This window comes from Oreochromis aureus, linkage group 13 (assembly GCF_013358895.1).
Source record: "Oreochromis aureus strain Israel breed Guangdong linkage group 13, ZZ_aureus, whole genome shotgun sequence".
NCBI lineage: Eukaryota > Metazoa > Chordata > Actinopteri > Cichliformes > Cichlidae > Oreochromis > Oreochromis aureus.
Window position 1 is genome coordinate 14498576 of NC_052954.1, and position 19902 is coordinate 14518477.

At 38.7% G+C, this 19902-nt stretch overlaps 1 protein-coding gene across 1 annotated transcript in view; it reads left to right on the forward strand.

Annotated features, from left to right (window-relative positions):
- The first annotated feature begins 717 nt into the window (after positions 1 to 717).
- The window catches only part of wdr27 (WD repeat domain 27), a 43744-nt gene continuing 24559 nt past the window's right edge, over positions 718 to 19902 (forward strand). Inside the window, exons 1-20 of the mRNA XM_031732124.2 lie at positions 718 to 1063; positions 1897 to 2038; positions 2273 to 2397; positions 2815 to 2928; positions 3043 to 3094; positions 3418 to 3488; positions 3569 to 3683; positions 3773 to 3875; positions 5421 to 5512; positions 5709 to 5773; positions 6510 to 6622; positions 7534 to 7607; positions 11386 to 11455; positions 11666 to 11737; positions 11815 to 11915; positions 12363 to 12452; positions 13184 to 13305; positions 14440 to 14573; positions 14784 to 14881; positions 16783 to 16904. Of these exons, the coding sequence (XP_031587984.1) occupies positions 917 to 1063; positions 1897 to 2038; positions 2273 to 2397; positions 2815 to 2928; positions 3043 to 3094; positions 3418 to 3488; positions 3569 to 3683; positions 3773 to 3875; positions 5421 to 5512; positions 5709 to 5773; positions 6510 to 6622; positions 7534 to 7607; positions 11386 to 11455; positions 11666 to 11737; positions 11815 to 11915; positions 12363 to 12452; positions 13184 to 13305; positions 14440 to 14573; positions 14784 to 14881; positions 16783 to 16904 (2022 nt within the window). The 5' untranslated portion in view covers positions 718 to 916. The remainder of the gene's footprint in view (positions 1064 to 1896; positions 2039 to 2272; positions 2398 to 2814; positions 2929 to 3042; positions 3095 to 3417; positions 3489 to 3568; positions 3684 to 3772; positions 3876 to 5420; positions 5513 to 5708; positions 5774 to 6509; positions 6623 to 7533; positions 7608 to 11385; positions 11456 to 11665; positions 11738 to 11814; positions 11916 to 12362; positions 12453 to 13183; positions 13306 to 14439; positions 14574 to 14783; positions 14882 to 16782; positions 16905 to 19902) is intronic.

Here is a 19902-nt window from a genome sequence, read left to right on the forward strand (position 1 = left end):
ATCAGTTTATCATTAAATTTGTAACGAGCTTATTTACAGATGTAATCGGACTGTGTTTTTATTGTATTTTATTTTTTTTAATGCAATTAGCTTGAACATCTTTTTCTCTCTCTGATGGAATCATCTTTTCTGTGGGTCCCCAGCAACTTGTAAAAAAATTATAATAAAATAAAATCCTGAAAAAAAACTTGTGCGCATACTACTACTAGCACCACAACTAACAATAATATAAAATATTTAATATAAAATTATTTATAGCTTAATAATGATGAGCAACATTAACAATATAAACACAAGCTCAAAATAAACTTGTAATCAATAATGCCACCTAAGTTTTCATATTTAATTTGAATGTTAGATTGTTACTCAAATCACTCTATTTTTTTTTAAAGAGAAAGAAGCACACAATCTAACGAGGACTGCCATCTTGCGGTCAAATGGTGAAGTACAAGTACGGATGGTTTATTAGAGAAGCTCCACTCTAACCCTAATTCCAAATACTTCTGGAGTTGGATGCAAAAGCTAGATAAACTGGGCCAAGCGTACAGCTATGATGATCGAAATGTTGCGTGAAGACATTTTAAAAACAACAAACGTGATTAAAGCACGTGAGAGAACAAAACCAGGAATCAGGGCGTGTTTGCGTGCCTAGCATTAGTATTGCGACTTGAGTGAAGCGCTGCTACATAGACGATCTGTCGTGACGGAAATTTGTTCGGTGTCATAGCAACGATCAACATTTGTAAAGCGATTAAAGCGTCGACGAGCACGGACAGTTAATAATAACGACAGTAACTGTATGAGTATGCACACACAGTTAATAATGACGCTCCACCTACTTCTTCCAGGAGATAATTAGCGTTACGATCGTAACACAGCAGGCGGAGGTTCGTGTCACGGTGTTAGCCTGTGACAGATGGCAAAGATGCTGACTGAAAAGCTCAGTTTGACTTGTGACAGACTCCTGTCGCACCGGCAGCTCGCATGCTGTTACTCTTACTTTAGCATACCACGGCACGGCAAGGAAGTGCTCGTTTACAGCACAAAAGACGGAAAGCAGAAGGTTTGTTAGTTTTTAAGTAATTTGTTAGTGTCTGCACCATGGTCCGCACTCTGGCTACAGAGCGTCAGAACAATTTAATATATCTAAAAAAAATCATATATACACAAAAATGTCATTAAAAAGTATATGTTTGAATGTTTGACCTACAGAGATGGATTCCTACTGAAATGCTGCAGCAAAGTTTACAATAAATCTACCAGATTTGCACGTTAGATTTAGCATATCATGGCAAACTAAACAAACAGTTCAGCTGCATTCAGACAACTTTCTTTTTCGCTACTTAATTCACTGGTGCCATGATCGCGAGAACAAGCCACGTCTGGGCAGATCGCTTTTCCTCTTAGATGAAGGATTTTCATCATTTTGCCAGCCAGTTTGTTTCAAGGTGAACTAATCTGGAAGAAACTGTGTCACTAACCCAAACAAGCCAGCAGGTGGCTGTTTAACTTCTCTGTCTTACACATTTACTAGCCCTGGGCCAGATTATGTGGATTCCAGCATAGTACACTTAAAAATGGTAAAACTGCATTAGCATCTTATGAACAAACAGGCAAACAAACTTACACTATCCACTCATCTTTTATATATTTTAATGTTTCATTTTGTCACAATCACAAATGGCCTGGTGTTTTTGTCAGACAGTAGGGAACCTACTAAATAGATCTTCGTTTAAAATTGTGCTAGAGATCAAGGTCATGTTTGTCACTTTACAGGCGATTACCTGTGAATTGTAATGGATCGTGAGATACATGAGCTGCTATGTCATTGACCTTCTTGACCATTGGCCATTCTTTATGCTTTACTAAAGTATTTTTTATAATTCTTTTTTATAGCCCCTCGTGCTAACTGGTCACCATGGTGACATCAGTGCCCTGACTTTTGGAAAAAGAAGCAGTCCTGTTATCCTCTGCTCCGCCTCTGCTGATTACGTCATTGTCTGGGATATTGAATTGTGCCAGAAGAGAACACAGGAAGGTAACGATACATAGTTCCTTGTGTTTGACCCTGAATTGTTGCGTGCTGTGAGCAGTGCTCTGCAGTAAAGAGTTTCTCCATCCCAAATCACACACATTTTTCCCCATTATAAAGCTCTGTTTTGCAATGTTGCAGAGCAACTTTACCGCACGCTTCATATCACGTCATGTAATGAAAATGATCATTTTCCTGAGTTAAGTTTAAATGTAAGCAGACAAAGTTTTTGGTTTGCAGGTAAAGTTGCAGCTGGAACAGTTATCGGGACATTGCTGGGGGAGGTTGTTCATCTTTCATTTTGTTTCTCTGATGCACGAGTGGCTGCATGCACGGGAGCAACTGCATGTATTCTCAGCTTAAAGGTACCAGATGATCATGCTGCACGTCTTCCACTTGGTCAATGCATTTAAGCTAAAGGGTTGTAAATGGACTTGTTCTTACACTTTCTACTCTACCTGATCACTCAAAGCACTTTTAAAACTTGTGCCTCATTCACCAATTCACATTCATACAAGCAGTTTTTTCTATGCTCTGTCTAAAATTCATACACATTTACACTCCGATGAACGCAGAGAGCAACTTGAGGTTAAGATCTTGTGCAAGGATATTTTGTATGCAAGCTGCAGCAGCCAGGGATTAAACCTGACCTTAAGATTAGTAGATGACCTGCACTGCCTGCTGAGCTACAGTCAGCTCATTGACTTTTTAAAAAACATTTACTACAAGACAGTAATCACCACTTGTTCTTACTCAAGTTTTACTGTTGTTTTCCACATCAGAGACCAGAAACGATCCGTACCTTGACGGGCCACCTGGGACCTGTAACATCAGCAGAGTTCTGTCCCTGGAATAACGATATCCTCGTCACCACATCAGAAGACCGTACCTTTAGGGTATTACTTTAAATTTTACACTTTTTATTTAGGCACAGTGATGTGTAATGGTTTAGAAAAACAAATTGTGCACACCTTACTTGGACTTTTAGCTTTTTACTTTTGTCTCGTCAGGTGTGGGATTTAAAAACTGAAGCTGTTTTCTTCCAGTCGTTTGTGCTTTCAGGTATGATGTAAATATTTTAAATCATGTTGGTGAAGTGGTAAACACTCATTCTTTTGAGCTTGGCCCCTTTAGCCTGCAATACTCTTATTCACTTTGTACAGTAGAAATGATAACTCTATTTTAAAATAGGACTGGAAAAACTGGGATGTCAGATTAGGTTGTTGGTTAAGGATTGGTATCTCTTTCTGGGGTTTTCTCTCTTCTGTACCCAGGGTTCCTGTGATAGAAGCCGCCCCATTAGCATAAAGTAAATTAGTTATGATTATTCAACCGTAGGTTTCAATTTGAAGGTTTGAAAATATTGAACTTCTTTAATCCTTTAGCCTCTCCACTGCTCACTGCATTCTTCTTGGAAGAGCACAGGCATCTTATCACCGGTTCAACTGATGGACAGGTTGGTGACTGAAGCACGCCGCAGCTCAAAAGGCTCAGACACTGAAATTCCACAAGCTGAAAGACAACTGTCTGTTTTAGGTGTGGTGCTTTTCTCTCAGTGACGACCACAAGTGTCACCTAGTGACCAAAATGGACCTTGAGAAGATGGAAAAAAGACATCAAATGCACCAAGAGAGTGTGAGCCATCAAGCAGGTGACGCGACATGAAACAGATAGTTCTTTAAACTAGTTGGAAAAGTTCACTCAGTTACTTTGAACCTACTTTTGAATGTTTTCTTCCAGGGTGTGTTGGAAAATCATCTGCTGATAAAGTGGAGACTTCAAAACCTGTTCTCAAAATGGCTTTATGTAGGCCTCTTTCAGACATCAATGGTGACCAAGAAAAGTAAGTACAGCTTAGCTGGAATAGGTGTCTTGACCCTTATTGCAACTTCCTTTAAACTGGTAAAACTACATGAACTAAACAGTGTGGATGGCTGGATTAGTTGTAGAGTTGTAGATGTAGTTTACTTCATTCATCAGTCACAAGAAAAAAAAAGATCCAAGCCTTTCATTCACTCCCTTCCTCCCTCTCAGTGGATCATATTGTTTGATTTTAGCACAAGAAAGATCTGGTTCTCTTCATTTTTGACAGGGAATCTTAATAAAGCATGACTGTCAGCTATATGTATTCTCAAGGGTTCTATTTTGTTCATTATTCCACAAAGTGCAAATTGTATGTCATCCAGGAAAATATTAGCAAAATGACTTATAACACATATGTCAAATAAAAAAAAAAATAGCTGCATATTTTTGCCATTAACACAGTGTCACGAGCTCCTGGGAAAAAAAGTCCTTAACGACATGCCACATCCGTATGGACTAATTGCTGCACGTGTTCACACACTCACAGGAAACCTGAAGGAAACTTCACACGTCGCGGGAAACTGCTGTCTCGAAGCATAAAGTTTCAGACCGTTGAAACATATTGTTGCTGTGACAGGAGGCAGGCACTTGAAAAACACCTAGACATGACTAGATTTGTATGATTCCTAATTGCTGTAAGGAAAGCTTGTGATCTCAGTGCAGAGCTCAGCGACTTACTGACTTCACACTTTACTGTTAGAGTGAAATATAGAACAAGTGGAAGCAGAGTCAGTGTGTGATCATTGAAGCTGTTGAAGTTTCTTTGCAAGCCACATATTCAATGTATAAGACAAAGTAATCATTTACAGTCACTGTTAGCATCAATGTTTAGACACTATTCAGACAGCACACATTTGAAATAATTGATTTATTACAGCAGTACAGTTTGGACTTCCAGCTCATCATTCCCTGCGAGTATGTTTCTATAAATTTGGGTACTGATAAATAAATCTTGCTCTGGAGACTTGTGGATGTTGTGGTGGTGGACGGGTTGAAGCAGCAGTGATGCTGACGTGTCAGAGTGAAAAGGAAAGCTTAAATATATAAATACATTGGGAGTATTTGTGGCATATGACACTAGGGAACTAAAGCATGTTATGTGTGTTTCTCACACTGCAGCTTGATGTGCCAAACTAAAGTAGCACACGGGCTTTGCTCAAGTAAGATTCCACATAGTAGTATGAAAATAATGATGCACAAAAATGTCAAACCTTCCAAACATAAATTGCCCGCAAACTCAAAACCTCAGCATGCAGCCCAGAGCAGGAAGTGGATAAAAGAGCAGAGCTCCTTTCTTCTCTGTGGTATTAGTTTCCAGTGTGCTGAATGTATATAGTTTAGACTACATGAAGTCAAAGGTAACTTGAATCAAAGCCTATACTTTTATGGTGTACATGTCTTGCCACTTCATCACATCAGTATGTTGATCTTTTGTGTCGTTTGTCTGACCCCAAATGAAAAATTCTTTTGCGAGAAAATCCTTTAACATGGTTTTTCCATATGTTTCTGTTTGGGGGCCCTGCAGTGACAACAGCTGGTTTTGTATTGGAAGCTCTGATGGTCTGTATGTGGTCGATCTGGCTACGTCTGAACTGGTAACGGCGCTATATTTCAAAGGTAGGCTGCTGGGGATGTGGCTTCTCCGATCATTCTGTCTTTCTTTAAGAAACTCAGGTATGTCTCCAATAAAACATGTGGTTTCCCCTGAGAGATTCCACTGGTGAGACATTAAAAGATCAATTTAATAGTTGCTTTCATTTCTTTTTTTAAATGTGATACCACATGATGATGAATATGATTTTCATTCTTGTAGATTACCCTAAGCTGAGCATCGCCATGGCTGGGTCATGGACCATCTCTCCAGGGTGTGATAACTCTGTGAGTATTTCCACTAACCTTTTCAGCTTGACTTCTATCATTAATACAGTGTTGCTGGTATTGTTTTTAGTATAAAGGATTTACTAGTTATGATAGTGCGATATAATGTTTTTAATGTGTGTTTGTCTGCAAACCAATTTCATTGGTGTCACAACCATGCAACATGCAGTCACTGAACCTTTGAAGGTTCTAAGTAGAAATTAAAATAAAGTGCAGCAGTCTATTTGTAGGCAAGCCAGAACAACATTATAGAAAAAAGTGGTTTTCCATAGGCTTTTGGATAATTGCCAAATATAATAAACTCTGTAGGAAATAAATGTAAACAGTTATACATATTCCCAGCATTAGAATATTAACAAATTAACTTTTATGATTGTTGGAGTGTAAATGCACCCACCACCTGTCCCCATGTCTGGTACTATATCTGGTATGTAAACATACAATATTTTTGAAAATAGCTGCAGCATTAAAACCAATCCCTAAACAGCTTTGCTTTGTTCTTTTCTTAAAACTTCTACTAAATAACCGAGTTTATGGTTCACCTATGGCTAACTTTTATGTAAAACAGTAGTAAGTATTTAATGTTCTCACAGTCTAGGGCAATGTAAAACACACACATACACACAAAACATTCATTAACAGCTTAAAACACATGTTTATGTATATATTATCACTAAAAGAATACTGTTTTTTCTTTTATTAAAATTTTAATTGATTGAATTTATTTCCCACACAGATGCTGATGTTAGTCAGCTCTTTGTTTACCCCATGTGTGGTCATGTTGGAGGTGCGTCTATGTGACCTAAGAAGGCCCTTGGCTTGTGGCGAAGGATTTTCAGTGTTCCCAAGGTAAAGCTGGCGTTAACTTAAAAATATTAGGTAGCGATTAAATATTTTGATGATCTACAGTGACAAAACCCTTTTTCTTACTCACTTCATCTTACTGATCAAACCAAAATTCAAGTTTATTAATAGAACTTGATGGGGGACACTGTGCCCTTGTAGTGAAGCTACTTGAGGTCTGAAACTGTGTTTTGCTTTTTATTTTTATGGTTAGTATAATAGTAAGCATTTCAACTACTTGTTTTGTAAAAAATAAGATAAAAAAGATGAAAAAGTCTACAAATGACAGACAAAATAAGTGTTTTTCAGCTATTTGAACCAAGCACAAAACTGCTCTGGCTAGTGAGTGATTGCACTTTATACTTTTAAATTTGCATACGTAAGCTAACAGTCACAATAAGATTACTTTTTAAATGCCAAAGATTTTAAATTGTCCTCTGAGAAAGAAGGAACATTCATTCAGCCATTACCCGTAACTCCATAAATGATTACCTAGCAAAGTCCAGCAGCACCAATAAGGGCTAATTTCATCAACTTAATGTGTTTTTTGTCTGCTTTAACAAATTTGCTATTTTTCAGCCAAAGCACAATCATTTGGGATAGTTACAACTTGCAAAAACAATGCCTTTATACAGTTTTGTTAGTCTGGTCATTTGAGCTTACCGGCAGTATTATATATGATTGTGGACTGTTTGTAAAGTTGGCCTCCTGCCTCTAATGCCCTCTGACTCTGACATTTCCATATTAACTTCCTCTATTACAAACATTCATGCCATCTGGTTTTTCATGAGTCGACAATATCATGGCATTGGAAATCAGAGGGGCTAATAATCCATAAGAGTGGAAAATGCTGTGCTCCTTCATTTCCAGTAACTCCCCCAGCCCTCCCCTCCATTTCACCCCTCTCTTGTTTTCAGTTCTCCTCCGCTGCCCAATTCTCCCCTCAATACTGAGCTAAAGAGGAAGGAACCCAGCCATCCTAAAAAGAAAGGTCAGCATCCCCAGACACTCACCTCTCACTTATACTCATACACACAGAATAAAAAGAAAACTACTACTATCTGATGACTTTGAGCTTTAAAAATGTGACCCTTTTTGTAGTTTATTTCACGACTGGCTCATTATCTGTTTTTTTTGCTTGACCACATATAAAAGCTACTTTCAACAGCTCCCTTATTCACATGGGGTTGCCACAGCAGGTAGCTCCGCATGCTTGATTTGGCAATTTTTTATTTGATTTTATTTAACACTGGAGGTCTTTTCTGATGCAATCTCGGGGGATTTGTTCCTCTTCAATTTTACTGTTGGGTTAATAAAAGTCTGCTTGGCAATTTCAGGAGTTACTGAGAACATCTTCATTAACTGCAAACATTCACAATTTAAAGATTCCTTCCCCTCATTTTGTTGGGGTTTTATACGACTGTCTGTTTTCATAAACAGGTACTTCAGTTAGAGCAGCACATGCAGACTGATGGTTTCTTTTATATTAACCCATTTTTTTGACTGGCTGCTTCTTCCTGTTGTGGATTCATAGGTAAAGTGAGCCTGTTTGTGTTTCTCTGGTGGACCATTAGGATCACAGATAAAGTTTATGATTGGGATCTGGCAACTTGCAACTGTTCTCCTGGAGCGACCTACTAAATACTGACATTTACATACATACATCATACAGAGAGGTAGTGCTGAGAGGCAGTATTAGCTGTCTCCTCACAGCTGGAGTTGAGGAATTTGCCAGTGCCAGACTGTGCAGGGGGTGTACTGAAGAGTCTGGAAGTGCCGTGCGGCTGCACTGTCAGACCAAAAACCACAAACGTTTACACACTAACCCAGCATGCTGCTCTCCATGCACCTCTGTATTCTTAAAGTTATCGACACAATTGTATACAAATTATGCAATAAACCTCCAAGATCCGTGGAAATAGAATTGTTCTTCCATTGCATGTGTGCGAGACCGCTGAAGGTGCCTTTAAAAAAGAGCTGTAAGTGTACAGTAGAGGTCTGTGTAACAGAATCATGCACTGAACCCGGACTCCTGGCTTTTTGAGATGATTATAATCAGCTGCTGTTACTTTTTGCATGATGTGTACTATAACCCCAGAGTGCTGTTGCTTGAATTAAGTCATTTTATAGAAAGGATTTCAGGGAACTAGTAAAACAGAAGGACTGAATAAATTGCGAGCAATGCACAACACACATTTTCCATAGAGAGTGATCAGATCAGTCCTATCAGTCAGCATGAAAATACTGGAGATGTGAATCTGATTCATTTAGATTTCTCTGTCAGGGAGAATAGACAGCTTTACTGTTTGAACTGAGCTGTCACAATTTATTAAGAATAAAATGAAATAAAGAAACAATGAAAAGCAGACGATGTGGAGCACAATAGAGTTTCCTTTCCTTTTCACGTCATGCCTACTCCTTGAAGCACTAAAAGCCGTTGGACCCTACAAGTCCCACTAAACTGCTGTGATCTACAGGATCTTCTCTCACAGAATGAACAGAAAATAAAGTGCAGACAATGAACTGAAAATGATTGGACCCACTGTATGAGTTGTATCTCCCACTAAAACATTGTGATCCAAGGAATATTAATTGCCTCCACTGTATTGAAGATGTAAAATCTTGGATGGCAGAAAAAAAATCTTCTGTGAAACCAGATCAAAGAGAGAGAGAGAAACCGAGGTTCTCAACGTCACCTTGGTCTATACCTAAATATGTGGGCACGTAGTTTTACAAGGTATAAATAAAAAAGAGCAGTTACCTTGATGCAGACCACACACTGTGGCCTTACTTTAGCTTCATGTTTGTAATGTAGTTCTGTCACTCTTTACTAAGGTGCCTCTGACACTTTTAGTTCTACTCGCATTGCTGTCTGCTACTGTCTGCTCTTCTCGTCACAGGTCAGTAAAGCTGTGACACAGCTAATGTAAAATGAGGTCTGAGTTGACTGACTGAGAACAAGACTTGGTTAGCTAATTCTTATAAAACAAATAAACAAACAAAGTACTGGACATTTCAAATGGGCTCTCCTATGTGCTTTTTGTAAGCTCAGCTAGAATAGCTTTTATCTGTAGCAAGCCATTTTGGCTCCCTTTAAGTAATTTTGTTTGTATTTGGCTTCCCTTCATTAACAACAGGTTGGTTGGTGGGTGGGGCAGAGATCTGTGCCACAAATGACCATATTAGGGATAAACAGAGACAAGAGTGGAACAACTATCAGATTCTGAGTGTTTACAGCCTGAAATCTGGATCATAGGGATTCCTGACATACACATATGCTGACCTCAGTGTTTGAATATTTGAATAATGTCCTATTTAGTAACTCAGGAGGTAAACAGGTAAACACCTGAGGAGAGCATACAGCTGTCTCACTTTGTGAGCAGAAAGATTTGGGGCGTTGTAGCTGTTCCATTAGACAATGAACATCCTGATGTGCTGAACCAGACTAAAGGATTTGAATATTAACAAACATCTTTGAATAATTTTTGTCATTAGGCTAATTCGTAATGAATGCCGTAAAACAAGCGCACAGCAAACTGCTGTGATTTTACGCACATATGACTTTCCTTGGAAATTTGTCTGAAACTCTCACTTTGCTTCAAATAACTGTCTACTGTAAAGTCAGCGTAAATTATGGGATTTTTACTGCCCCATAAAACTAAAACACCATTATACATCAGCAGGAGATCAATAGGGCCATTAAGCAACGCCAAGTGATTGCGTCTCCATTTAATTGGCCTAAAATGCTTACTTTTCAACATGTAATCTGTTCTGGAGCAGCAAAAGCTACTTAGTATGCTGTCTCACAACACACTGGAGGAGTGGAGGGTGGTTTTGCATGTAAGCCACCAGTCTCACAGAACTTAAAAGGACTAATACTTTGCCTAACATTTAAATACTATGTAACTGTTGTAATACCAGGTGAATTATGCAATTCAGGTTTTGTACACTGAAGCACGTTTAAACATACAGAAGTTTCCATCCTCTCATCACTGGCATGAATTCTTGGCACACTTTGGGCACCTTTGTACCAACTGAGCATCATTTAAATGCTACAGTTTGCACATTTTTAGATGGATGCTTCCAGCGGGATAAGCTTGGAACATAAAAGTGAGCCCACTGTACTCAAATCAACTCCACAGCCACCAGATCTCAATCGAATAGAGCACCTTTGGGATGTGGTGGGGTGGGAGATTCGCTTTAAGGATGTGCAATGCACAAATCTGCAGCAACTGTATGATGCTGTCATGTCAAAATGAATAAAAATCTCTAAAGAGAACCTTGTTGAATCTATATAATCAAACATTAAGGCAGTTCTGAAGGCAAAAGAGGGTTCAATCCAGTATCAGAAAGGTGTACCTAACGTGACCAGAGAGTGTGTACGTATATATATGCCTGGCCCTGGAGACTATATGACCTTTTCCTACTTCCCCTTTGTTTGACAGAAGAACAGTTTTTGGAAGTGCTCACAAATTTTAATGGCTGTGGAAAAAGTGAGCTCATAGTGAACCATCACCATTCATGGCTGATACACTTAATGCTTACAGCATGGAGTGGTCACCCAGAAATCTTGAATCCTCCTTTTAAAATATGAAACTGCTTCACTATACTGGTAGCTATATTGTAATTTTAGCGATATTAAAGAGTCTTACCTCATCCTGCCACAGCACCATCTATTGATTCGTGTTTTAGAAATGCAGACATATATACTCCTTATAATACACACTTCTTCCCTGGTGTCCTAATGAGCATCTTATCTTTTAATGAAGGAGGTGTAAAGGACCAGCCTCTGGTTTTCCACTGTAAAGTGAAGTCATCTGGATATACTAGTGCCCCGAGGTATGATCACAGAATAACTTTTTGCCAGATAGATAATCAGATTACAGTTTACTGGACTGTCCAAAGTTTAAAGCACTTATTCGCTTAATTATTTTTTAATCTCTTATTTCCTTTTTGTTAGGTAAAAATATAGTTGCTATACAACAGAGCAAAATTTGGTTTTGTTGTTTGTATATTTTTTTTTTTTAATTCAGTTTATCCTCTTTTCAGGACGATCATGTTTTCACCCAAAACAAACGTTCAAAAAAATTCTTCCTCTAGAAAAAAGGCTGATGGAAATACGTAAGCGACCTATGCTAATTTCATTTAAAAGACAGTGTTAATAAAATGTGAATAGTGAACATACTTTTGCCATTTAGAGGTTCCCTCCTTAAAGATTACCCACCAGACGGTGCGGCACCGGCTGTCCCGTGTGCTGGTGTGAGCGTGAAGAAGCATGTCTCATGCCTTCAGTATTCAGGTAGGTCAATATGAGTAATTTTGTCTTTTTGTCTATTATTATTATGTCTTTTTTAACGATTATTTAAACAGTTGAAATGCTAAAGGTTGAGGTTATTAATCAGGTTAAATAAAGATAAAGATCACGAGTGAACAGATTTGGGATTATATTTGAAACACCTGCCAATGTCGAACCATTAGTAGATCTAATAACTGCCGACTGCATATAGTATTGTCCATCCTGTGCTGTAAGGGTGAAGTAAGGTAACAATAATTTATGAAAAATAGCTGGCAGTATATTAGAAACAGTTTCACTGTTGCTGTTTTCTCAAGATGAATGTTCCTCTTTCAAACACAACATTTCACAGTTGTGTCTTAAAGGCTGCTTTACTATTTTTGGCTATAATAAATCAACTGTGGACTGAAAAATCCTAATAAAACAATCCTGTGTTTCCTTGTCCCTCCCAAGGTGATGGAAAACAAATCCTGTGTGGTCTTGGAGACAGCACACTGTTACTGTACAAGTCCTGCCTTACTGGCGCTCCAGCTGTCTATATAGGTGTGCGATGCAGAGATGAGTACCCATACTTTTGTTTGATATTTTTTGTGTTTCTAATCAAAAGAGGGTTTTTTTATGTTTGACATACAACTTCCTTAACTGATTCAAATGATGCTAAGGTTTAAGAGTTGGCACCTCACAGAGATAAGAAGGATGTTAATAATAATAAGTCTGCTCTCGGCTTGGATAACTCATTTGGGCTCTTCTGAATAACCTGGACCTACTCTGAAATGGATGTGTGGCTTGACATGAGAGTTTTAAAGAAAATTCTAGTTAACTCACTAAGCTATCACTGTCAAAAACTAAACACTGAGCTCTCTGTTACCAGAATAGTGTGGTTTGCTTATGTTCCAGAGCAATAATTGTTGAAAGGCTCACATTCTCTTCTGAGACCTTTTAGGTTTAAACTAAGCATATGTCGCTATTATATACAGTGTGAAAGATTAAAGCATTTCTGAGACGAGTGGTCCCGGGCAGTAAAATTAACACTGACAGACAAAGAAAGAATCCCCGTGCATGTCAGGCATCACTCGATGGCTGAAGTGCAGCTGGATCACAGGTCTCCACAAGGGGGCAGCAGAGATAAATGGAGAGAAGCTGAGGTGACACGTAGGTCACCACAAGCCTATTCTCTTCTGTCTGCCTGGCTCTCTTAGCAGTACCATAAAAGTAGATGTTGTAGCCACACTCTGTATTACCAGGTTAGTAAAGTCGTGCCTTCTTTTATCTAGGGCATGACAAGCCAATAAGCAGTTTGAGCTGGAGCCTTAGCAGACGGTGGTGGCTGAGTGCATCAGAAGACCTGTCACTCCAAATCTGGACTCACTGTAACTCAGAGCCTGCCATTATCATGGTAACTCCCCAGTGAATGCACATATACTTATACCGGTGTCTTATTTTTCTTCTTCTCTTTTTTTTTATCTTACTTTCACTCCCTGTCACCTTAATCTCCCATCACAACTACATGGCCTACTTTAAGCCTTTATGAAATTTCCCTCATTCCTTGGAAGTCCAAGTTCTAACCATAAAAACCAGTGTAATAAAGACCAGCCAGAGTGACCTCATATTGCAAAAATGTCCTCTCTCCAAAGGTCTAAAAAAAATTAAAATAGATGTAGAAGTTCAATAAAATGACTACAGATAACTAATAGATAGCTCCACACATTTTTCTTGTGTTTTCAAAGATCAGTGTGATTGTTGGAAGGATTTCAGTCCCCTACAGATCTCCTTCTGTCATTCCAATGTGTTAATGGTTAGGTAAAATGCTCAAACTTTTTCCATTTCCATCTGTGGTTCATAAAATTCAGTCATAGCACACCTTTATAATAGGACAATTTCTATGTAACGATCAGATTGTATCTTGGACATGTTTGTACAGAACTTGCTCAATTCACTGTTTCCACTGCTAATTAGAAAAGTAATGGAATTTAAAAACAAGGAGGCCAACACAAAAAGCCAAATTAATGCAATTATGAAATAATGTGTTTCTTGGCGCAGTGATAGCACTTTTGCTATCAAAGCCTCAACTGAAGTTGGAGCATCCAAAACTCTGATCGTATGCAGACCCTCCTTACCTCACTGGGTATCATATTTAATGGGACACTCAGTTGCTCTGTCATGCCAAGTAAAAACAAGGGTCTGTCCTTAAGCTCCAAGGTCTCTCTATAGCTGATGCTTATCATCCCTGCTTTTTTTCACTCAGTTAGACAGTTTGGCTGGGTCTACAGCCTTTGACTGCTTGGTATTTTTGTGAAACAGCTTGGCAATGAATACAAGTCGTTTCAGGGACAAGGGCTATGTCTAGGTGAGCCAGGATCACAAACGGCTTCTGAGAGTTGCAGTTGTGAGAAAAAGTTGGTTAACCACTCCAAATTGTGAGTCTGTGTTTATGAGATGTGGTCTGGTATACAAGTAAGTAAAACTGAAGTCTTGCAAATGTTTCAATAATTAAAAAAATACTATTAAGGCTGATTTTTGTCTCCGCTAGGGTGACAAAATGTTCTCCAAACCCATTAGAGGTGCTCAGTTTTATTATCTCGACAAATTTGTACTTCTGGCATCCGGGCCCTCTCTGTACCTGTACCTGTATAACCTGGACATCACGCGCGATGACATAAAAAGGTAATTGCAAGTGATTTATACATGTAAATAGATACACAACAGTTTACCATGTCAACCTTATAAATGCTACGTAAACTGTTGGTTTATGTATGTATTTTCTTCATTGGTCTTCAGCTGAATTCCTATATAGTCTTTTTTGTCATGAAGCTGTATACACATGGATGTATTGTGAAGAAAGTGAGACAAATTCAAGCTGTCTTTTCTCCTTAGATATCATCAACGGAGTGTCAGCAAATTGGCTGGATGCTTTACGACAACATCAGCAACAGACATCACTGCCTTGTCTGCGATCAATGATTTTTTTTCGCGTATCCTTTCTCCTGTTGTTACTGTTCGCACAGCAGAGGTGTTTCAGTTCAGACTGCACATATACAGACATTTCCCATGTCATCCACAACAGCGTCTATGGTGTCTTTAGATGTTGCCGCAGGGCTTCCATTGTGGATTCTACCTGTAAATGAATGAGGTTTTCTGTAGTTTATTTAGGAATGTGAGGAATATGAGGGTTTACAATGCATTTATTTTCCAATAAATCCACTAATAAGAGGTCCTCTCAGGAGTAGTTCTGCTTTGCCCTACGATGTACAGAACAAAAAGAATATGCATATAGGGTTATGATATATGTTAATATGCAGATATACATGTATTTAAAATCTTTTCAGAATGCATGCAACATTAAAAGCATATATAATTAGAGTGAGGAACACCATACAGCAACAAAATGCATAAATTATTCTTTATGCATTTTAATTGGAATTCAATCAAAATGTTTAGTTTAGTTTATTTATTTTAGTTAATTTAAGAAAAGTAAAAAAGTATTGTACTCATAAATTTGCATTGATAATGTATGTCTTACACTAAATGTATTCCTTCTCATCAACTTAGAATCAGTCTATTAATAATACGTACAAGTAGGATCCAGTAGGTTTTTTCAAACTATATACGACCATTTAGCATTTGTACATGTGCATTTGCATCGTCTCTTTCTAATTATGTCTTCCTTGTTCTCCACCATTGCTCTCTCTTCTCCCTCATTTTCACCTCATCCTCTTCCTCCTCACCTCACCTTATCTCTTGAACCGAAGTCAGGGATCTAACTCATGCAAAGATGCATAAACGTGCTTTTTTATTCCCAGTATTTGTGCAATTAGTTATTGTCAGCAGATTAGACATGCGACCTTCCCGTCTCAGCACAGCTGACAAGCCGGCTAAACAACAACAACAGCTGGTTGTTACAGCATTATGCCAGCAAACATTAGGCTTGAGTGTCCTAAAACTCACAGTTTCCCTCTGAACAGTTTGCTTACATTCGTCTGAGAGTTTATTCACTTAGTGTCTAAAAGTGTTTGATCCATTTTAAAGAAAGTTTCACTAACAGCAGGATTTATTAACAGAAAAGTTCAGGATATCCTCAACAACTCTTATCAGACTCTTTTCACAGAGTTTTACTGCTTCCTCTATAGTAAATAGACATGGACACATATTGACAGCTGAGGTAAACAGTGAACTGACAGCCAACACTCATTGCAGATGAATGGTAGCCAGGGCTATTTGTCCTGAAGTGGCCACTTTAGCAAGGATTATGCACTTGAATTGGGAAGGGTAAGAAAAACCGAAACACTGAAGTTTCATTTGCTGTCGGAGAGCATTTAGACTCATAAGTGAAAATTGTCACGTATAACCAACAACATTTGTGAGCAGTTTTTCTTAGAGAAATGGATCCGTTGCATAGACAGAGTAATTTTAAGTTCTTCTGGAAACTGTCAAGTCTGTCAGAAATAGCGACTTTGTAATGATAGCTGTGGGATGCAACAGGTTTACATCATAAAATTGATTGGTCACATAAAATAATGGCAGCCTTCATAGGTCAAATTGTGTATGAAACATTTAGGATTTTTAAAACTATTAAAATATCTCATGATTTTTTAATACTGTGCTTTAGTAGGAGTGTCCGTGTACAGCATAATAAGGCCTTACAAGGCCTTCTTTTCATTTCTGTCTACTTACATAAAACAGCATGGAATGAATTAAGGAGTCTACAGGAAGGCAAACCATTGTATTCAGTTTTTGACTGAATACATCACATGTCCCTAAAAAGCTACCAAGCTTGTAAATGATAGAAAATAGTTGATTAAATTTATGTTATTTTTGTTTGAGATGCTGGTCCTCTGAGATAAACGTTAAAACATTACTTAACAAGCTGTTTCAGACATTGTTTTGGTGTGTGGGTCAGATCGGTCTATTCAAGTATTTGACATGAACAAAGGCACAGTTGCCTCAGAGGTGCCTGATGCCCACAGCAGAGCCATCCACTGCATCACACAGAACAAGGTGAGGCGATTCGACTGTTCATGTGACAAAAACTACCATTGTTACATATATGCATGTATTTGTCTTGTGTAATAGTAATTCCATTCGATTGTATCTTTGTCTAATACTATTATATATCATCTTGTTAATCACTTAATATCCACCAGCTCACCAGTGAACCACTTAGCGGTAAAGTTATATTTTGTCCACATGCTAAACCAGAATTGTTTCATAAACTGGAAGATGTTGCTTTTTAAATCAAATCTCTTATATGTATTTGGAATGCTGTCGAAATATTTCCATTTGGGTATGCGGTATATTTGAAAATTCAATTTAAAGAAGTAGATGTGAACCCAGCTTTATAACTTCATGTATGATGATTTCAGCCTTTATGCATGATGGATTGTAATTGGTTACGTTGTAATGTCAGTCATCACAGTGTATATAAGCGACTTACAGTATGAAAGGACTTTTTGATACCCACTAGAGCCTTTAAGTGTGGAGTTTGTATGTTGTCCCCGTGAATGCATGGATCCCGTCCAGGAACTCCAACTTCCTCCCACAGTCCAAAGACATGCATGCTAATGTCTGTCTCCTTGTGGTGTACTGGTATGTCTTCTAGGGTGTACCCCACCTCTCGCCCTGCGACAGCTGGGAAACACTCCAGGCTCTAAATGGCTCACTTTTTAAGAAAATGGGTGAATGGTCTTCAAGTGCTTAAACAATTTATTTCCAATTGCTTCTCATTTTAGCAGATAATGTAAGATAATTTAAGAGAAACAGCTTTAGGTTTAAGTGTTGTGTAAATTTAAGTGTTTAAAAATGTCTAACCAGACAACCCAATCCAAAAAAAGGTTCACTCTGTTCATGTGGACGTAACTTTTCCAGTTGGAGAAATATTTCGTCACTCATCCAAGTGACTTCCACAGTGTCAGGTGAGGTTTCCCCAACCTTATAAACAGTACATTTGCATAATCATTGACTCTAGCACAACTGACTAACAATGGGCTGACTGCAAATTGTCATGACCATTGATCACATAAATGGCCTCCTTGACTCCCCACTCAAACCAGCGTTCTTTTTGGGATTTCCTTACCTTAGATCAGTGGTTCCCAAAGTGTGGGGCCCGCCCCCTAGGGGGGCGCAGAGCTATTGCAGGGGGGGCGCGGCATGAAAAGGGAAAAAAAACAAAAACAAAAACAACGCTTGGACACTGCTAGCACGGGGCGCCCACACAAACGCAAAGCAGGAGATGAAGCATAGCTGAATATGTTTCCAAACCAACTTCATTCTAAGCCAAAGACTAGAAAATATGGTGAAGCATATCTTCCCTTTGGTTTCACCTGCACAAGTGCTGAGGTAGGTCTCCCTGCAGAATTAGTTTTCCCTGCATCGGGAGCAGCGCTGGGCTGTTCAAATCACGGACAAACAGTATCCCACAGTTGTTTATGTTTTTGAACCCATTTTGTAGAGGGTTTTTTTGAAAATGTATTGATAGCAATGTTGAACATTATTACACAGGAAAAAAACAACTACATGTAAAATAATTACACCGTGATGCCTCTGCCTTTCTAAATGCAGGGACAGTAATGGCCTGTATATGTAAGCGTGTAAAACCTGCAGAGTCAGATTAACAGTATTTTGTCTCTATCTGCCATTCTGCAATTCATCTCATGTAAACAATAACGTGGCGCACAGTGTGACGTGAAAAAGGCACATACCTTTGACATTGCGTGACAAACTCTGTATTCCTTGTCCACACGTAAACGCAAAAAAAAGGAGTTTTAAAAAATCTCCGTTCTCGGTGATTCGATACACAGCTGCGCGTTCAAAAATACCCGTGTAGGTGCGGACTGAGCGTAAAAGAGTTGGTAGTTTATTTTCTTACTACCTGTAATTTATTGCAGATTATTTGTATTTGCTTAATTGTTTAATAAATGTTTGAGGTGTGAAATAAACCGCAATGGAGCAAAATATGGGTGTGTGTGGTTGAAGGATGTGTTTGTGCGTGTGCGTGCGCGCGTGCGGGGGTGGGGGGGCGCGAACATTTTTCTTGTTAAACAAGGAGGGCCCAGCAAAAAAAGTTTGGGAACCACTGCCTTAGATGATTGAGCATGATATCACAGCAAAGTGTGTAACAGACTGTTTACCATCTCCATTTCACACATGAACGCATGCCGACGTTGCAGTAAGTTGCAGTGAGGTGCAGTGACAGCAGAGGGAGATATTTTATTCCAAGCAAACATGAAAATAATCACGGGGAAGCATCTCCCCCTGCTGGTAATGCAACTTCTTCATGCGTGTCCATTTCACGCGTTGCCTAGCCAGAGCGTGAAATGGTGGACTGGCGTGTTTATTACATGTTTTGCCATGATACTGGGTTGAACCAGATACTTATTCTTGATGGCATTACCTTGGCCCCCAGTAACACTGTGAGGAATTCTGGAGTCATTTTTGACCATTTTTGTCCTTCAGCGTGTATGTTAAATAAATATGTACGACTACATTCACACAATATATCTAAAATTAGAAACATCCTGTCTTAGAGTGATGCTGAAAAATAGTCGATGCATTTATTACTTCATTGTTATCAGGGTGTCCTTAAAACTCCCTAAGAAAAGCCTTCAGTTGATCCAAAATTCTGCAGCAAGAGTACTGACAGAGATTAGAAAGAGACAGCATTTTACTTCCATCCTGGCTTTTCTCAGAATCAAATTTCAGTCCCTTCTCCTCACATACGGGGTGTTGAATAATCAGGCCCCATCTTATCTTAAGGACCTCATGGTAATGTATCATCCCAATAGAGCAGGCTTACTTTCAGTCTCCTCTTCTGTGGAACCAGCTCCTAATTTGGATTTGTAAGACAGACACTGTCTCTACTTTTATGATTAGACTTAAAACGTTCTTTTTTGATAAAGCATATAGTTAGGGCTGGATAAGGTGACCCTAAATTCTCCCTTAGTGCTTACACACCTCTCTGCATTTAATCGTTAGTTATTCATTTCTGGCTCTCTTCCAC